The sequence below is a fragment of the Martes martes genome (assembly GCF_963455335.1).
Source record: "Martes martes genome assembly, chromosome: 9".
In the NCBI taxonomy this organism is placed as follows: Eukaryota; Metazoa; Chordata; class Mammalia; order Carnivora; family Mustelidae; genus Martes; species Martes martes.
Genome location: NC_137896.1, coordinates 98706590 through 98724258, shown reverse-complemented (window position 1 = coordinate 98724258; position 17669 = coordinate 98706590). Strand labels below are relative to the sequence as shown.

The 17669-nt window shown below is 45.5% G+C and overlaps 2 protein-coding genes across 3 annotated transcripts in view; one reads left to right on the top strand and one right to left on the bottom strand.

Moving 5' to 3' along the window:
- The window catches only part of TRABD2A (TraB domain containing 2A), a 53448-nt gene extending 45403 nt beyond the window's left edge, over positions 1–8045 (top strand). For both annotated transcript variants that reach the window (XM_080813996.1, XM_080813997.1), the window contains exons 6-7: positions 4453–4710; positions 7249–8045. In XM_080813996.1, the coding sequence (XP_080670122.1) occupies positions 4453–4710; positions 7249–7432 (442 nt within the window). In that variant the 3' untranslated portion in view covers positions 7433–8045. The remainder of the gene's footprint in view (positions 1–4452; positions 4711–7248) is intronic.
- Positions 8046–9611: 1566 nt separating this feature from the next.
- The window catches only part of DNAH6 (dynein axonemal heavy chain 6), a gene marked incomplete at its 5' end in the record, with an annotated part of 237936 nt that continues 229878 nt past the window's right edge, over positions 9612–17669 (bottom strand). Inside the window, one exon of the mRNA XM_080813644.1 lies at positions 9612–9896. Coding sequence (XP_080669770.1) covers positions 9793–9896 — 104 coding nt within the window. The 3' untranslated portion in view covers positions 9612–9792. The remainder of the gene's footprint in view (positions 9897–17669) is intronic.

Here is a 17669-nt window from a genome sequence, read left to right as displayed (position 1 = left end):
CCCTGGTCCCTTCTCAGCTCCCCGCCCTGCTGCGGGGCTGACTTGGCTGGTGTTTGGTGCCCAGTGCTTGTGGGTGCTGAAGAGGACCCTGCCATGCACGTATGTGTATGTGTGTATATGTACATGGGTGTGCATGTACGTGTGTGCATGTGTATGTACGTATGTGTACTTCCTACTTCTCTTTCTAATCCTGAAACCTGCCTCTGGGAGGAAGTAAGGTCAGGAATCACAATTTTGAAAATCTCTCCGTGATTCTGATGCACAGTGAGGGCTGAGAACCATGCTGATATCCAGCCTGGCAGCTCACATTTCCAGGGGAGGAAAGAACATTTACTGATAGATTGTCAGGTGTCAGCCAAGTTCACACAGACTCTCAGTTAATCCTCAAAGCCAGCCTGTGAGGCAGGTGTTTCTTCTCCTTTCCGGACGGACAAACAGAAAGATCACACAGGTCATCAGTGCCATAGTGTGGCTCAGACTGCCCCACCTGCGTGTCCCTTCTCTTTCTGCCCTTTCTTCTTCTATGTTTTACTTCCCAGATCCTTTGTCTTTGCTCATGCAGTTTCCTCTGCCAGAGGGTCAGTCGTCATCCCCGCCCCTAATTCTGTCAGAATCTGTGAGGTCCAGTGCAAATGCCCCATATTCTTCTCTGCACCAGCCAGGGCCTAACCCATGCAGGAATTCCCAAGGGGTTTGGTGTGTGCTGTCGTGGCATCTGGCATACACTATATGCTCCATTTGGGTAAATGTCTATGACTTTTCAGTGGTGAGCAGTGCTCCCAGGGGAGACCACAAGGGAGCAGGAAGTCTGGAAAGAAGCTTCTGTTCAGGAAGAGGAGGGGCCGAGGGGATAAGGGCCTAGAGCTGGGGGGAGGGTGGGAGGAAGTGTCCACAGAGCAGGTATTGGCGAGGGCCAGTGCAGTGGCTGTGGCCGCACCCGCTTCCTTCCTACTCTCCTTAGCAGCCATCTGATAACCCTTGAGGGATGATTCTGATCATATGGAACTTGGATCTGGGACAGGCTGTGTGTGTGTGGGGTTGGGGGGGCAGGAGGCCTTCCAACTGGTGACCTAGCTTACTCCAGCCCTGCTGGCCCCTTGGGGTTTGGGGTAGACCAGTATGAGGTGGACAGAGAAGGGCTGTATTTTGGAGTAAGGGGAGGGCAACTGGCAGCCACTCCCCTCCACTGTCAGCTGGAATACACAGCTGGAACACACAGGAAATGCCCCTGGCAGGGCTCCTGCTGGGCTGATCCCAAGGATTTAGCCAGTCCCCCACACCCACAACTCTTCCAGGATAATGGATGCGGTAGGGTTTTTGTTTGTTTGTGTTTGTTTTTGTTTTTGCTGCACAACAAACTACTATAAACTTCAAGCAAAAGATTATTTTACAGTTCTGTAAATCAGAAGTCTGACACGTCTCATTGGGTTGACATGATGTTAGTGGGGCTGCATTCCCTTCTGGAGCCTCTAAGGGAGAATCTGTTTACTTGGCTTTTCCAGTTTACAGAGGTTGCTCACATTTCTTGGTCTGTGACCCCTTCCCCCATGTTCAAAGCCAGCGACACTGCATCTCACTGACCATGCTTCTGTACTTACATCTCCCATCCGCCACAGAAAAGTTCTTTAGCTTTAAGGATGCAGGTGATTATGTTGGGCCACCCAGATGGCCTGGGGCAATCTCCCATCTCAGAGTCCTATGTCACACCCAGAGAAGCCCTTTTACCAGGACAGGTAACAAATGTATTCACAGGTTCTGGGGATCAAGTTGTGGACATCTCTGGGGGTCATTATTCTGCCTACCACAGATCCAGTGAGGATCTGGTGAACGTTCCTTAGGCTACACAGGGGTGTGCTTGAGGGTTCTGGCCATGCTTGCTGGCACACATCCAGTGTCACTCATCCCCACACAGAGGGACTGGGAGGAAGGGGCATGCACATGGAATGCGGACCATGAGCTCAGCCCTTTGTGAAGTGCCTGAGTTGTTTGAATCCTCACAGCAGCTAAGCAAGATAGCTCACCTTTACAGAAACAGCAAAGGCCCAGAAAGGCTAATTACCTTGCCCTGGTTTCCAAGCCTGGGCTCTTTCCTGGATACCACATGTCCTCCTGTGGGTGTGTGCCCAGGAGAGGGGCCACTGCCATCCAGTGTTTCTTTCTTGGAGACTTCCATGGAGTGAGTAGATTATATGAAATTCAGGCAGGGGACAAACAGTTCCTCAGCACAAGAGTCCTCTACTGTGGCCAAAATGACCATGGGCCTAGGCTTCATACGTAACTAGAGGTTTTGCTAATCTTTGGGAATTCAGGTGGACCAAAGCATGGTAACTTATAACCTCAAGCTCTGATGGGATACTTAAGCTAGCCCAGAAGCTCTGGGATGGATTGGGCTGTGTTCAGCCCCTGGGATTTTCTGTTCCTGGCAGAGCAGCAGCCACCCCCTACTGCCCCAGGGACCCTTAAGCCTATGCCTGAAACCTTGTGAGCATTTGTCTGTAGGGTCTCTCCCAGGAGATTATAGCGACACTATGGTATACCCTCCATATTTTCTGTAGTGAAATAGATTAGCTTTATAAACTGAAAAAAAAAAATCTTAATGATGAATGTTATTTGAAAGTGGCACTGAGTCCTTGTTGGGACCTAGGGTAAGGAAGTTTATTTTCCTGGTCCTTAGTTTCCTCAAATTATAAAGTGGGTGTTATGATTCCCCAGGACATCTCAGCTGTGAAATATGAGAAAGATAAAAATCAGGAGAAATAAAATCAATTTCTTTTCGACTTATCAACCCCCCCACCACGTGCAGAGGTAATTAATTTGGTTCTCAAGCCCTGGCCTTGGCTACCTGCAGTAACTGGACTGAGGTCTTCTTGTGTCTGTTGTGATGTGATTTGAACAGAACCGAAGCTGTGATCTGTCCCACTGTGAGGATCCACCGCTTGAAGGCGTAAGAGCTGAGCCTTCATGAATTTGAGTCCATGTTCTTTGCTAAGTAAAAGCAACAGACTTTTTTTTTTGAGTGCCTACTGTGTACCAGGGCCTGTTTCGGTTATATGGAGGTCAAGGATGACATAGACATCATCTCTGCTGGGGTAGAGGGCCTTGGCAAGGGGTCTGCCTGACCATCTGCTCCTAAATCCTCTAGGAGGCCACCAGAATCTTGGAGAGAGAGAGGCGGGGCAGTTTTCCTCTCTAGGCTCCAGTTTCTTGGCGTAATGAAGAGGTTCATCTAAGTGGTGTCACACTTACGTGTCAGGCATTGTACTGGGCTCCAGAGACAGTGATGAACCTGGCAGGTCCTGTCCTCCAGGGGTCTTGTAGCTGTCACTATATGTTGCTGGGATTCCCAGCCTCAAGTTCAGAATAGGGGCCTTTCTTCTTTGCCATTTGAGGAATTCCCTTCTTTTACCTTTTTTGCCCACCCTGAGTCTTTCCCTTTTTCATTTTTTTTTCTCTTATACCTCCTCCCTTCCTCACACAGGGCTGTGAATATTAATTGACATCTCAGTTCTGTCGGGTTGTGGGTCAGAATGGAGCCCTGCTTGTGGCTAGTGGGCAGTTCATCAAGGCTGAATCAGGGCAGAACGACCGAGTTCTTATATATGCTGGTCTGCTACACCCACATTGTTGGAGGATGCACTTGGCACATCCACAGCTCCCTTTTCTCAGGTGGATGGGAGCCTCAGGGCCCTCAGTGCCTCCATCAGGAGACAATGGGATTGACGTCTAGTAGCTGGGATTCTTCTCTTACTGACCCTTCTCAACCCCAACTAAACCCTTGACCAAAGTCCTGTTGTGGGAAGAAAATTGGTCCTTCTAACAGCTTATTTCCCCATCAGAAGAGATTCTTGGGGTGGGGGTGGGGGGACTACAGTCACCTTTAGGGGAAGACTAGAAGCAAGTTTGAGTTTCTCATCAATTGTGAAAAACATGTTCCCTTTGGGAAGGATGGCTTATGGTGAGTCCTGGGGTAAGGTGGTCAGATGCCAGCGCTGTGAACAGTAGCAGTCATTCAGGTGGGGATGGGGCTGCTACAGACTCATTCTGAGTAAAGCCCTTAGGAGGGTAAAGGAGGGATTAACATGATTAAGGGCCCCTTCAACTGTCCTAGGTAAATGGCATTTAAACATTCTTCATGTTGCTTTCAATGCTGTAATCTTCAGTGACTTTCTAGACAGTGTGACCCATTGTTAGGGAAGGGGAGTAATTATACACAATTTAAAAGAAATCTTCTGTTTCTTCCCCAGCTGGGGGATTTGAAACCACTATGGTGACAGTGTGGCGGGGGAGAAATTAAGGCGTCAAAGTGATCAATTCTGGAGGTGGCTTCGAGAACCCTTCCTAGCCAGCTTGAACTTTCACATTATCTCTCCCTTTTGAGGCCCTGAGGGCGGGGAGGACGCCATGCTGTGCGACTGTCCTTCAGATCCATCTTCCCTCCACCCCTGTTCACAGAGAGAAGAGTCAAAGTCCGTCGTCAGGGCCCACCTTCTCCACCATCTTTGCTCCGGAAGTGCCTGCTGTGGAAATGCGAGCTCCGGAAGCTGCATTTGCAGCCCACTCGCTGTTTCTGCCTCATGTGTCCCTGCCCGGAAGTGCAGACCTGGGGGGTGGGGCGGAGCCGAAGTATCGGAAGAAGCGGAGGCGGCCACGCCCACAGCGAAGGCAGCGTCTTAGGCAGTTCAGCGATCTGTGGGTTCGACTGGAGGAGCGGTGAGATGGTGGTTTGGGCTGGGCCGGGCTGGGCTGGCCTGGGTAGGGCCTGGCAGGGAGCCCATTCCGGGCATCCATCCGCCCCACCGGGCGTGTGGGTGGGGAGCAACCCGGGAATGCCCACCACACTGCTTAAGAGTGAGGGGCTTCAAGGCTCTGGTGGGGATAAGTGCCCCACTCGTGGACCGGTCTTTCCTGTTCCTCACAGTCTTAGGCACTGGTCTTCTGGTCACTGTGATACAGATGAATCCAGATTAAAGGTAGTTGCTTCAAGCCGGAATAATGGCAACATGTTTATCTTTGTTAAAAGGATGGCCGGGTGGGGGAGCTGGTTGTGGGTATGCATGAGTGTGTTGGTTTGCCAGCCCTTTCTCCACTACAGATCAGGGATTTCATAATTTTGCAGAGTTGGACGCATCCTTGTAAGAATGGGCTTGTTCAGCCCCCACGTTTGACAGGGAGAATGTACTCTCAGAGATGCTTAGGGGGTAGATCAGAGGTGGGCAGAAGAGTCAAAGGTGATGACTCAGCCTGGTCTGCGGGGCATAAGGCTTCCGGAAGAACTACACCAGAGAGGCCTGGGATCCAGGATCCAGTTCAACCCGAGTGTGTTGAGTTCCTTCTCCGTGCCTGCTTTTGTGTTGGGGGCTGTGGCTTTGGAGTAAACCAGGCATTAGCTGTCTGCCTTCACGGAATTCACATTCTGGGGAGGAAGCCATATCTTGAGTTGATCGTCTGCAAAGGAAGTATAGGGTGCTATGGGAATGTGCTTTTGTGTGTGTTGGAGGGTTGTGTGTGTGTATATAGGGTTGGGCACCAGAAAAGGCCTCATGGAGTAAAGGGACCTTTCAGGTGATACTGAGTAGAAGCCTAACAAAGTGAAGTCTAACAAACAGAACTTTTGAGTCTGGATCAGGAGATTCAGGGATCTGGTGCCTGCATAGATGCCTAATAATGTTGACTGAGTAGCAACTGAACAAGGAGGGGGAGTTCCAAGCAAAGGGAACAACTTGAAGGCCTGGAGAGAGTGAGCGTATTGAAGAAACCAAGATGAAGTAATTATGGCTGGAGCCTGGGAAGTCAAGAGCAGTGGGGTGGGGTGGGGTGGGTCCAGACAGGAGGTGGGGTAGGGTGACTGAGAGTTTTATGCCTGCAGGAATGAGGAGCCACTGAAGGCTCGAAGCAGGCATCCAATGTGCTATGGAATTGGCTGCTTCTTTGTTTGTTTTTTTTTAATTTTTAAAAAGATTTTATTTACCTGTTTGAGAGAGTGAGTGGGAGAGGGAGAGAGAATCTGAAACAGACCTCACTCTGAGCGGGAAGCCTGACTTAGGGCTTGATCCCGTGACCGTGAGAGCATGACTTGAGCCAAAATCAACAGTCAGATGCTCAACTGACTGAGTCACCCAGGCGGCCCTGGGATTCGCATTTTTATTTTTTCATTTTTTAACTTTTTAAAGATTTTATTTATTTATTTGACAGAGAAAGAGAGGGAGCATAAGCAGGCAGAGGGAGAGGGAGAAGAGGCTCCCCGCTGAGCGGGGAGCCCAATGCAGGACTCAATCCCAGGACCCTGAGATCATGACCTGAGCTGAAGGCAGTCGCTTAACCCTCTGAACCACTCAGGGCCCTAATTGGCATTTTTAAAGATTTTATTTATTCATTTGACAGAGATCCCAAGTAGGCAGAGAGGCAGGCAGAGAGAGAGAGGGGGAAGCAGGCTCCCTGCTGAGCGGAGAGCCTGATGTGGGGCTTGATCCCAGGACCCTGAGATCATGACCTGAGCCAAAGGCAGAGGCTTTAACCCACTGAGCCACCCAGGTGCCCCGCTAATTGGCATTTTTAAATGGAGGGAAGCTGGGTGCCAAACAGGACCTGGAGAACAGGGACACATCCTGTTGTATCCATGTTCCACAGTACCTGAGAGAGGACAGCCCTACAACCATCCTTCCTTGGTGGAGGAAGAAACTGACCTGTTTAGTACTTTTTCATTCTGGGCCATTTCCTTTCAAGGTGGCCCGGAGTTGGGCACTTTACACCTGAGCTGAGCTGAAAGGTCCAGCTGGGCCTGAGACCATGGGCCCCTCAGCTCATACTGTCTTGGGATGTCTGCATGGTGTTTACACCGGACCTGAGCTGAGGTGGGGGAGAGAGCCAGATCCCAGGGAGGACACCTCGTGGCTTGCATGTGCCTCTACATGTGGCCAGTGAGGAGGGTCCCTGCCTGAGATCGCCCAAAGGCTAATGATAAGCGAGTCTGAGTTGGGCCTTCTTGCACCTAGAGTTTTGATAATCTCTGAACCAAGAACCATATTGCTGGGGGACATGCGCTGGTCTTAGCACTTGTATTAGCTGGGTTTGTTGTAGCAGTGGTATTAAGGGACAAAGACACAGGAAGCCCATTAATATACTAAATCCGTTCCCATCTATCCTTAAAAAAGGGAGATGAAAAGAAGCTGTATGGGCCTTTGGGGGCCTTGGAGTAGCCAGTGGCTCCTGCTGTGCTCTGAGACTCTTGTTTTTTTCTTTTTCTCCCAGTGTCATGGTCCCACAGCTCCAGGTCCCCATTCTGGATAGGTCCGTCTCTGCCGAGCTGCAGCTCCTTCACCGTGGGCATTCCCACCACAGCCAGATGGTGGCCAGCAGTGCCTGCCTGTCTCTCTGGACTCCTGTGTTCTGGGTGCTGGCGCTGGCTTTCCAAACAGAGGCACCCCTCCTGTAATGACTGGAGGAGCCAGGCCAAGCCCCTGACTCCGTGGACTTGAAGGATGGCCACTCCTGTACTCCACATTCTGGTCTGGCCTTGATAGGCCCAACCCAGGAAAAGAGACAGAATAAAATGCAGTGTTGGTTCTTCTCTGTCCAAGAATTGACTTTGGGTTATCCAGCAGTGCTTGGGGTAGGTGTACAGTTTTGTAACATAATGAGTTGTATGAAAATAATTATAAATGTATTATATGAAAATAATTAAATACATTTTCTGTGTAGACTTTTTCCTACAACGTGTATATATTAGGCAAACAACTTTTGCTCACACCCTCTGGATACTATCACTGCTTCACTCTTGGGCTCTGCTCTTGGCCTCTTGCCACTTTGGATCCTGAGCCTGTTCTCCTTCCTGCTGCTCCTCTTCCTACTCACTGCGGGTTCTGGATTCTGGGGAGTCAGTAGGCCGCGGGACCTTTGTTTACTCCTCTCTATTTAAGGTCTGTGATTAGGGTGCTTCCTGCACTCCGGCAAGCGTTTTAATTAAGTATAATGGGTCTCACTGGCATGCCGAAGCCTGGGTGAATGGGTGGGCTTTGTCAAAGGAGCTGTGCAAGAAAGTGGTTTCCAAACACTCCCTCTTCCTGTCTTGTTATTTATTATTTATATGTCTGTGTCTTATGGGGAATCTATAGAAAATTACTAAGAGAAGAATTGTCTTGGTTGAATCTGAAATGGGAACTTTTATTCCTACCCCCGCCCCTTCCTGCCCCATGGCAAGGTTTCCTTAGGGGCTTTCAAGCAGCTCACAGAAACCCAGAGGGTCTGCCCAGGACTTAGATGGGACCAACAAGAAACAGATGTGTTTGTTCCTAACCTGGTTTGGGGAAAGCCTGATTGCCTGGGCTTGCAGTGCTGTGATCTTCTCTTCCCAGACTTGGTTGTAAGTGCGTTCGCAGTCATTTCCAGGGCCCAGAAGATTCAGGGGTCTACTTAAAGAGTGGTGTGGCGGTACTCAGGATGCTGTATTCTGTAACATGCACCCTGTATTGCACGGGTAGGAGAGTTCAACGTTCCCGGATTCCCTTGCTATGTTTGAGATTCTCCTAATGAGCTAGATTTACGTGCCTTGGAAGGTGGAAGGGCGCAGAAGACCTTTTTCTTTGGGAGTGGTGGCAGGTATGTGGAGGCTCTAGCAGGCACGTGTTTGTGCAGTGGCCAGGCGCTGCATTTCCTTGTCCAGTCAGTCGCCTGCTCCACAAGTGTGGTACAGCTGTGAGGTCGGCAGTTTCCCACAGCTCTCTGACCTTGGATTACAGCTTCTGTGGTGCCCGATGTCCCCCTCTGACTTCTGCTACAGCCATTCCCATGGCTTAGTAAGCACCTTTTCCCGCTTGGAACGCCAAGAGTAGCCTCGGATTCCTGCTCTGAACTCTAAGGTAATAGAAGTGCTCTCTGCTTCTCCAGGACTTGAGTCTGTTTTTTTAACTTCAATAGGAATGGGGATGAAGGCGGAAGTAAAATGGGAAGGCAGGATTACTGGGCCTGACCCAATTCTTGCAAATTTCTGTTATGGCGGTGATGTGGTTTTATCCATCCTAGCCAGGTGATCCCCAGTTTCTTGGCTCGTGTTATGGCTGAGGAGTCAAACAGACCCTTGTTGGCAGGGCTGACACAAGATGGTTTGCCACAGTGACTGCCCCATCTCAGTCCTGGCCCAACAACCTCTGCTTGTGGTGAGGAGGCGGGTTCAGATGATCCCAGCTGGGACTTGGCTGCTTTTCACACAGGCTCATCTAAAGTGGAAGGAGAAGCTCTGTACTTGGGCAGGACCAACCTGCACTTTGTGAAGCAGAGCAGCTTTTTCTGAGGATTGTAGTATAGCCCCGTAGGGTGGGGGAACAGGCATCTTGGGGTCAAGATCTTGTTATGCAGCTCATTTGCTCATCAGCTTCCCCTGTGTTGGGCTCTGAGCCTTAATCATTTCCCAGAAATGGAAGCACCTGGGACCATGTGACTGCAGTGGACACCAGGCCTTTTGTATTAGCGTGAGGAGGAAGGAAGCCCATGTGGATAAGGCATGGCTGAGCTCTGACTCGCCCAGGCTACTGAGGGGAAGCTGCCTGACTCACCTGGGGGAGGGGAAGCAGGTTTAAGAGGTGAGTGCTGAACACACTGCTTTCACATCAGAGCTTGAATTACCAACAGGAAGCAACAAAGTTTATTTTAGGTTAGAAGAGAAAAACCACACTTACTACCCTCTTAAGTCAGATCCAAAGTAAAGCTGTTTTGCTCACATGTAAGTTCTGCAGACCTTTGTCCCCCATCAGGAAAGATCTCTGGCCTGATTCTTTTTTAGCAGGAGGTGGCAACTTTTCACTCATTTAGCTGGCAGAGCAAAGCTGATCCCTTGGCAATCCAGTAATCTTTGGACCGCTTCGAAGGTAAGAGGACAGTAACCACAAAGTTGGTTGAGTGACCTAGTTAAGGATACAAGGACAAAAGGTTTGTTAAAGAATAACCCCTCGTTACAGAGAGCACTGTATCAAGACACCTGGTTTCAGGCCTGACTCAGTCTGTAAAGATAATGGGCAGCTAGTTCTCTACAGATTTTAGTTTTATGCTCTGTACGATGAATATGTTAGGACATGATCCTTTAGGCCCTGTCCAGCTCTGACTTTGTATAATGTTGTAAAGGATGTTTCAAGTTCTCTGCAGTCTGACTGAGAGAACACTGGACTACGATTCAGCCCTGTGTTTTTAGTGGGACTTGGGATGCAGTTGGTAGGTTGGGCATCTGTTCATTTGTCCATCTGTCTGTTCATCCATGCATGCTTTGTTTCACCCTGCAGTTGGGCACCAGGGCTCCTGAAATGACTAAGCACAATTGTAGATATCTGGTCCTCAGCTGTGGGGCATCTGAAGTAAGAGGTCACTTTTGCACAGGACCAGTGTGAGAAGTAGAGCGTTCTGCCCTCAAGATGGCACTGCATTCATGGCAAACCCCATCTGTGTGGAAGTTGGAGAAGGTGGTGCTGTCTCCTACAGAGAATGCCTATGTCTTCCCTTTCCTTACTTTTGTATGCCATGCCCTGCATGGTGCCTGGGCAGTGCTTGAGTGACGTTTTATAGTACAGATGCACCACACACACACACACACACCTATACACATATACCTAGACACACACATATACATATTTATATATGTATTTAACTGTTAGTTTGATTCAGGATTCAAATGATGTCCATGCCTTGCAGTAGTGATGGGTTTTTATTTGATTTGATTTGAGAGCATGTGAGTGGGGGTGGAGTGAGGGAGAGAGAGAATCCCAAGCAAGCTCCACACCCAGCAAGGAGCCTGATGTGGGGCTTGATCCCACAATCCTGAGATCACAACCTCAGGCAAAATCAAGAGTCAGATGCCCAATCTACTGAGCCATCCAGGTGCCCCAGTGATATGTCTCTTAAATCTCTTTCAGTTGGTAGGTTTCCCCCTCTGTTCCTTTTGCCATCCCATTATAATTGCTGAAACAACCAGACTGTCCTGTAAAGTTTCCTGCAGTCTGGATTTTTGCTGACAGCATCCTCTGGTGATTTTAAATGTGTTCCTCTATCCCTGTAAAGGGGTGGTTAGATCTAGGGCATGATCACATTCAGGTTTGAGTTTTTTGGGGCAAGAATACTTGAATAGGTTGTGTGTACTTCCATCAGGAAGCACCTTATGTCTGATTGTCTTTCTTTGTTGGGATATTAGCTGTTGATAATTATTACTTAGAGCCATTATTTCATTAGGGTTAATAATAATTTTTATTTATAGTTATGCCCCCCCTTTTAAAATTTTATTAACACATAGTGTATTATTTGCTTCAGGGGTACAGGTCTGTGTATCCTCGGTCTTACACAATTCACAGCACTCATCATAGCACATACCCTCCCCAGTGTCCATAACCAGCCACCCTATCTCCACCCCCCACACCCCCCAGCAACCGTCAGTTTCTTTCCTGAGATTAAGAGTCTCTTATGGTTGTCTGTCTCCCTGGTCCCATCTTCTTTCATTTTTCTCCCCTCCCTTCCCCCCCCCCCCCCGCCCACAACCTCCCACCCTGCCTCTCAAATTCCTCATATCAGAGAAATCATATAATTGTCTTTCTCTGATTGACTTATTTCGCTCAGCATAATACTCTCGAGTTCCATCCACATCATGGCAAATGGCAAGATTTTGTCTCTTTGATGGCTGCATAGCATTCCACTGTATAGATATACACCACATCTTCCTTATCCTTCCTTATCCACTGTATATATATATATACACCACATCTTCCTAGATGTTGATGGACATCTAGGTTCTTTCCACAGTTTGGCCATTGTTGACACTGCTGTTATAAACATTCTGGTGAATGTGCCCCTCTGGATCCCTACATTTGTATCTTTAGGGTAAATACCCACTAGTGCGATTGCTGGGTCATAGGGTAGCTCTACTTTCAACTTTTTGAGGAACCTCCATACTGTTTTCCAGAGCGGCTGTACCAGCTTGCATTCCCACCAACAGTGTAGGAGGGTTCCCCTTTGTCTGCATCCTCACTAACATCTGTCCTTTCCTGACTTGTTAATTTTAGCCATTCTGACTGTGTGAGGTGGTATCTCACTGTGGTTTTGATTTGTATTTCCCTGATGCCGAGTGATGTTGAACACTTTTTCATGTGTCTGTTGACCATTTGGATGTCTTCTTTGCAGAAATGTTTGTTCATGTCTTCTGCCCATTTCTTTTTTTTTTTTTTTAATTTATTTATTTGTTAGAGAGAGAGCGAGCGAGCACAGGCAGACAGAGTGGTAGGCAGAGGCAGAGGGAGAAGCAGGCTCCCCACCGAGCAAGGAGCCCAATGTGGGACTCGATCCCAGGATGCTGGGATCATGACCTGAGCCGAAGGCAGCTGCTTAACCAACTGAGCCACCCAGGCGTCCCATCTTCTGCCCATTTCTTGATTGGATTCTTTGTTCTTTAGGTGTTGAGTCTGAGACGTTCTTTATAGATTTTGGATACTAGCCCTTTATCTGATATGTCATTTGCAAATATCTTCTCCCATTCTGTCAGTTATCTTTTGTTTTTTTTGACTGTTTCCTTTGCTGTGCAAAAGCTTTTGATCTTGATGATGTCCCAATAGTTCATGTATGCCCTTGCTTCCCTTGCCTTTGGCGATGTTTCTACGAAGAAGTTGCTGTGGCTGAGGTCGAAGAGGTTGCTGCCTGTATTCTCCTCAAGGATTTTGAGGGATTCCTGTCTCACGTTGAGGTCTTTCATCCATTTTGAGTCTATTTTTGTGTGTGGTGTAAGGATATGGTCCAGTTTCATTCTTCTGCATGTGGAGGTCCAATTTTCCCAACATATTTGTTGAAGAGACTGTCTTTTCCATTGGATATTCTTTCCTGTTTTGTTGAAGATTAGTTGACCATAGAGCTGAGGGTCCATTTCTGGGCTCTCTATTCTGTTCCGTGCATCTGTGTGTCTGTTTTTGTGCCACTGCCATACTGTCTTGATGATGACAGCTTTGTAATAGAGCTTGAAGTCTGGAATTGTGATGCCACCAACTTTGGTTTTCTTTTTCAGCATTCCTCTGGCTATTCGAGGTCTTTTCTGGTGCCATATAAATTTTAGGGTTATTTGTTCCATTTATTTGAAAAAAAAATTATGGTATTTTGATAGGGATTGCATTAAATGTGTAGATTGCTTTAGGTTGCATGGACATTTTCACAATATTTGTTTTTCCAATCCATGAGCATGGAACGTTTTTCCATTTTTTTGTGTCTTCCTCAATTTCTTTCATGAGTACTTTATAGTTTTCTGAGTTCAGATTCTTTGCCTCTTTGGTTCGGTTTATTCCTAGGTATCTTATGGTTTTGGGTGCAGTTGTAAATGGGATCGACTCCTTAATTTCTCTTTCTTCTGCTTTGGTGTTGGTATATAGAAAGGCAACTGATTTCTGTGCATTGATTTTATATCCTGACACTTTACTGAATTCCTATATGAGTTCTAGCAGTTTTGGAGTGGAATCTTTTGGGTTTTCCACATAAAGTATCATATCTGCAAAGAGTGAGATTTTGACTTCTTCTTTACTGACTTGGATGCCTTTTATTTCTTTTTGTTCTGATAGCTGAGGCTAGGAATTCTAGTACTATTTTGAATAGTAGTGGTGATAGTGGACAGCCCTGCCATGTTCCTGACATTAGGGAAAAAGCTCTTAGTTTTTCCCTATTGAGAATGATATTCACTGTGGGTTTTTCATAGATGGCTTTGATGATATTGGGGTATGTACCCTCTATCCCTACACTGTGAAGAGTTTTGATCATGTTTGAGTTTGATCTTTGATCAAGAAAGGATGCTATACTTTGTCAAATGCTTTTTCAACATCTATTGAGAGTATCATATGGTTCTTGTTCTTTCTTTTATTAATGTATTGTATCACATTGATTGATTTGTGGATGTTGAACCAAACTTGCAGCCCAGGAATAAATCCCACTTGGTTGTGGTGAATAATCCTTTTAATGTACTGTTGGGTCCTATTGGCTAGTATTTTGTTGAGAATTTTTGCATCCGTGTTCATCAGGGATATTGGTCTGTAATTCTCCTTTTTAAAGATTTTACTTATTTATTTGTCAGAGAGAGAGAGAGAGTACACAAGCAGGCAGAGTGGCAGGCAGAGGCGAGAGAGAAGCAGTCTCCCTGCTGAGCAAGGAGCCCAATGCCGGACTCAATCCCAGGACACTGGGATCATGACCTGAGCCGAAGCCAGCAGCTTAACCAACTGAGCCACCCAGGTGTTCCTGTGATTCTCCTTTTTGACAGGCTCTTTGGTTTTGGGATCAAGGTAATGCTGACCTCATAAAATAAGTTTGGAAGTTTTCCCTCCATTTCTGTTTTTTGGAACAGTTTCAGGAGAATAGGTATTAGTTCTTCTTTAAATGTTTGGTAGAATTCCCCTGGGAAGCCGTCTGGCCCTGGGTTCTTGTTTGTTGGGAGATATTTGATGACTGCTTCAGTCTCCTTACTGGTTATGGATCTGTTCAGGTTTTCTATTTCTTTGTGGTTCAGTTTTGGTAGTTTATATGTCTCTAGGAATGCATCCATTTCTTCCAGCTTGTGAAATTTGTTGGTGTATATTTGTTCATAATATGTTCTTATAATTTCTTTCGCATTGGTTGTGATCTCTCTTCTTTTATTCATGATTTTATTAATTTGGGTCCTTTCTCTTCTTTTTGGTAAGTCTGGCCAGAGGTTTATCAATCTTATTAATTCTTTTGAAGAACCAGCCCCTAGTTTCATTGATTTGTTCTACTGTTCTTTTGGTTTCGATTTCATTGATTGCTGCTCTACTCTTGATTATTTCTCTTCTCCTCCTGGGTTTAGGCTTTCTTTGCTGTTCTTTCTCCAGCTCCTTTAGGTGTCAGGTTAGGTTGTGTACTTGAGACCTTTCTTGTTTCTTGAGAAAGGCTTGTATTGCTGTATACTTTCTTCTCAGGACCATCTTTGCTGTGTCCCAAAGATTTTTGAACAGTTGTGTTTTCATTTTTATTTGTTCCCTGATTTTTAAAAATTCTTCTTTAATTTCCTGGTTGACTGATTCATTCTTTAGTATGATGCCCTTCAGCCTCCATTTATTTGAGTTCTTTCCACCTTTCCTTTGTGGTTGAGTTCTAGTTTCAAAGCATTGCAGTTTGAAAATATGCAGGGAATGATCCCGATCTTTTTGTACAGGTTGAGACTTGATTTGTGACCCAGGATGTGAACTATTCTGGAGGATGTTCCATGTGCACTAGAGAAGAATGTGTATTTTGTTGCTTTGGGATGGAATGTTCTAAATATATCTGTGATGTCCCTCTGGTCCAGTGTGTCATTTAAAGCCTTTATTTCCTTGTTGCTCTTTTGCTTAGATGATCTGTTCATTTCAATAAGGGGGGGGGTGTTAAAGTCCCTTACTATTATTGTATTATTGTGGATGTGTTTCTTTGATTTTGGTATTAATTGGTTTACATAATTGGCTGCTCCCATTGTTAGGGGCATTGATATTTAAAATTGTTAGGTCTTCTTGTTGGACAGACCCTTTAAGTATAATATAGTGTCCTTCCTCATCTCTTATTACAGTCTTTGGCTTAAAATCTAATTTATCTGATATAAGGATTGCCACCCCAGCTTTCTTTTGATGTCCATTAGCATGGTAAATTGTTTTTTACCCCTCAGTTTACATCTGGAGGTGTCTCTGGGTCTAAAATGAGTTTCTTGCAGACAGTATATCCATGGATCTTGTTTTTTTTAATTCATTCTGAATCCCTTTGTCTTTTGATTGGGGCATTTAGCTCATCTACATTCAGGGTAACTATTGAAAGATATGAATTTAGTGCCTTTGTATTGCCTGTAAGGTGACTGTTACTGCATATTGTTTCTGTTCCTTTCTGGTCTGTTACTTTTAGGCTCTCTCTTTGCTTAGACTAACCTTTCAATATTTCCTGTAGGACTGGTTTGATGTTTGCAAATTGTTTTAGTTTTTGTTTGTCCTGGAAGGTTTTTCTCTCTCCTTCTATTTTCAATGACAGGCTAGCTGGATATAGTATTCTTGGCTGCATATATTTCCCGTTTCGTGCTCTGACTAGATCATGCCAGTCCTTTCTGGCCTTCCAGTTCTCTGTGGATAGGTCTGCTGCCAATCTAATATTTTCCCCATTGTATGTTACCTCTTGTCCCAAGCTGCTTTCAAGTTCTCTTTGTCACTGAGGCTTGTAAGTTTTACTATCAGATGATGGGGTGTGGACCTTTTAAAATTGATTTCGAGGGGGGTTCTCTGTGCCTCCTGGATTTTGATGCTTGTTCCTTGTGCCAAATTAGGGAAATTCTCTGCTATCATTTGCTCCAATATACCTTCTGCCCCTTTCTTCTTCTGGGATCCCAATTCTTCTTCTTCTTCTTTTTTAATGTCACTGAATTGTACATTTTTAAAAAAAGACTGTATTTATTTATTTGACAGAGAGATCACAAGTAGTTAGAGAGGCAGACAGAGAGAGAGGGGGAAGCAGGATCTCTTCTGAGCAGAAAGCCCCATGTGGGGCTCGATCCCAGGACCCTGAGATCATGACCTAAACCAAAGGCAGAGGCTTAACCCACTGAACCACCAAGGCACCCCGGGGATCCCAATTATTCTGATATTGTTTCATCTTGTGGTATCACTTATCTCTTGAATTCTCCCCTCATAGTCCAGTAGTTGTTTCTCTCTCTTACTCCAGCTTCTTTATTCTCCATCATTTGGTCTTCTATATCACTAATTCTCTCCCTTGCCTCATTTATCCTAGCCGTAAGAGCCTCCCATTTTTTATTGCACCTCATTAATAGCTTCTTAAAATTTCAACTTGGTTAGATTTTTATTTCTTCAGAAAGTGATTTTATTTCTCCAGAAAGTGATTCTCTGGTATCTTCCATGCTTTTTTCAAGCCCAGCTAGCACCTTGATAATTGTCATTCTTAACTCTAGTTCTGACATATTACTAATGTTCGAATTGATTAGGTCCATAGACATGGTATTGCCTCTTGTTTTTTTGTTTTTTTTGAGGTGAATTTTTTCACCTTGTCATTTTATCCAGATAAGAATAGATGAATGAGAGAACAAAATACTAAAAGGGTAGCAACAACCCCAGAAAAATATACACTAACCCAGTCGGAGGAGACCTGAAACCAGGGGGCAAGGGGGTGAAAAGAGACAAAAAAATACATATATATATATATATATTTTAAAAATATTATACACATACACACACACGCACATACACACACACACTAGTGAATAGAACAGTGTTACACACTTGATTTTGGGTATATTTTGGTTCATTACAAGATACTGTCTCCCAAAATTTTAAAGAAAGAAAAACTTACACACACAAAAATAAGGGTATACACAATGAAGGGATGGAATATGACTGTAAAGATGAAAATTAAATAAGGTTCTAAAAAAGGAATAGATAAGATAGGAAGTTGGTTGAAAAAAGAAAAAAAAAAGAGGAAAGAATGAGATCAGGCTGGAGACTAGAACAAAGCCACGTGCTAGATTTAGGGTATATTTTGTTCTGTTAGAAGAAACTGTATCCCAAAATTTTAAAGAGAAAAACCTATATGTATGCAAAAAACTAGGTTAAATACAATGAAGGGATAAAATATGAGTATAACAATGAAAATTTAAAAATATTTTTTAAAAAGGTATTGATAAGATAAAATAG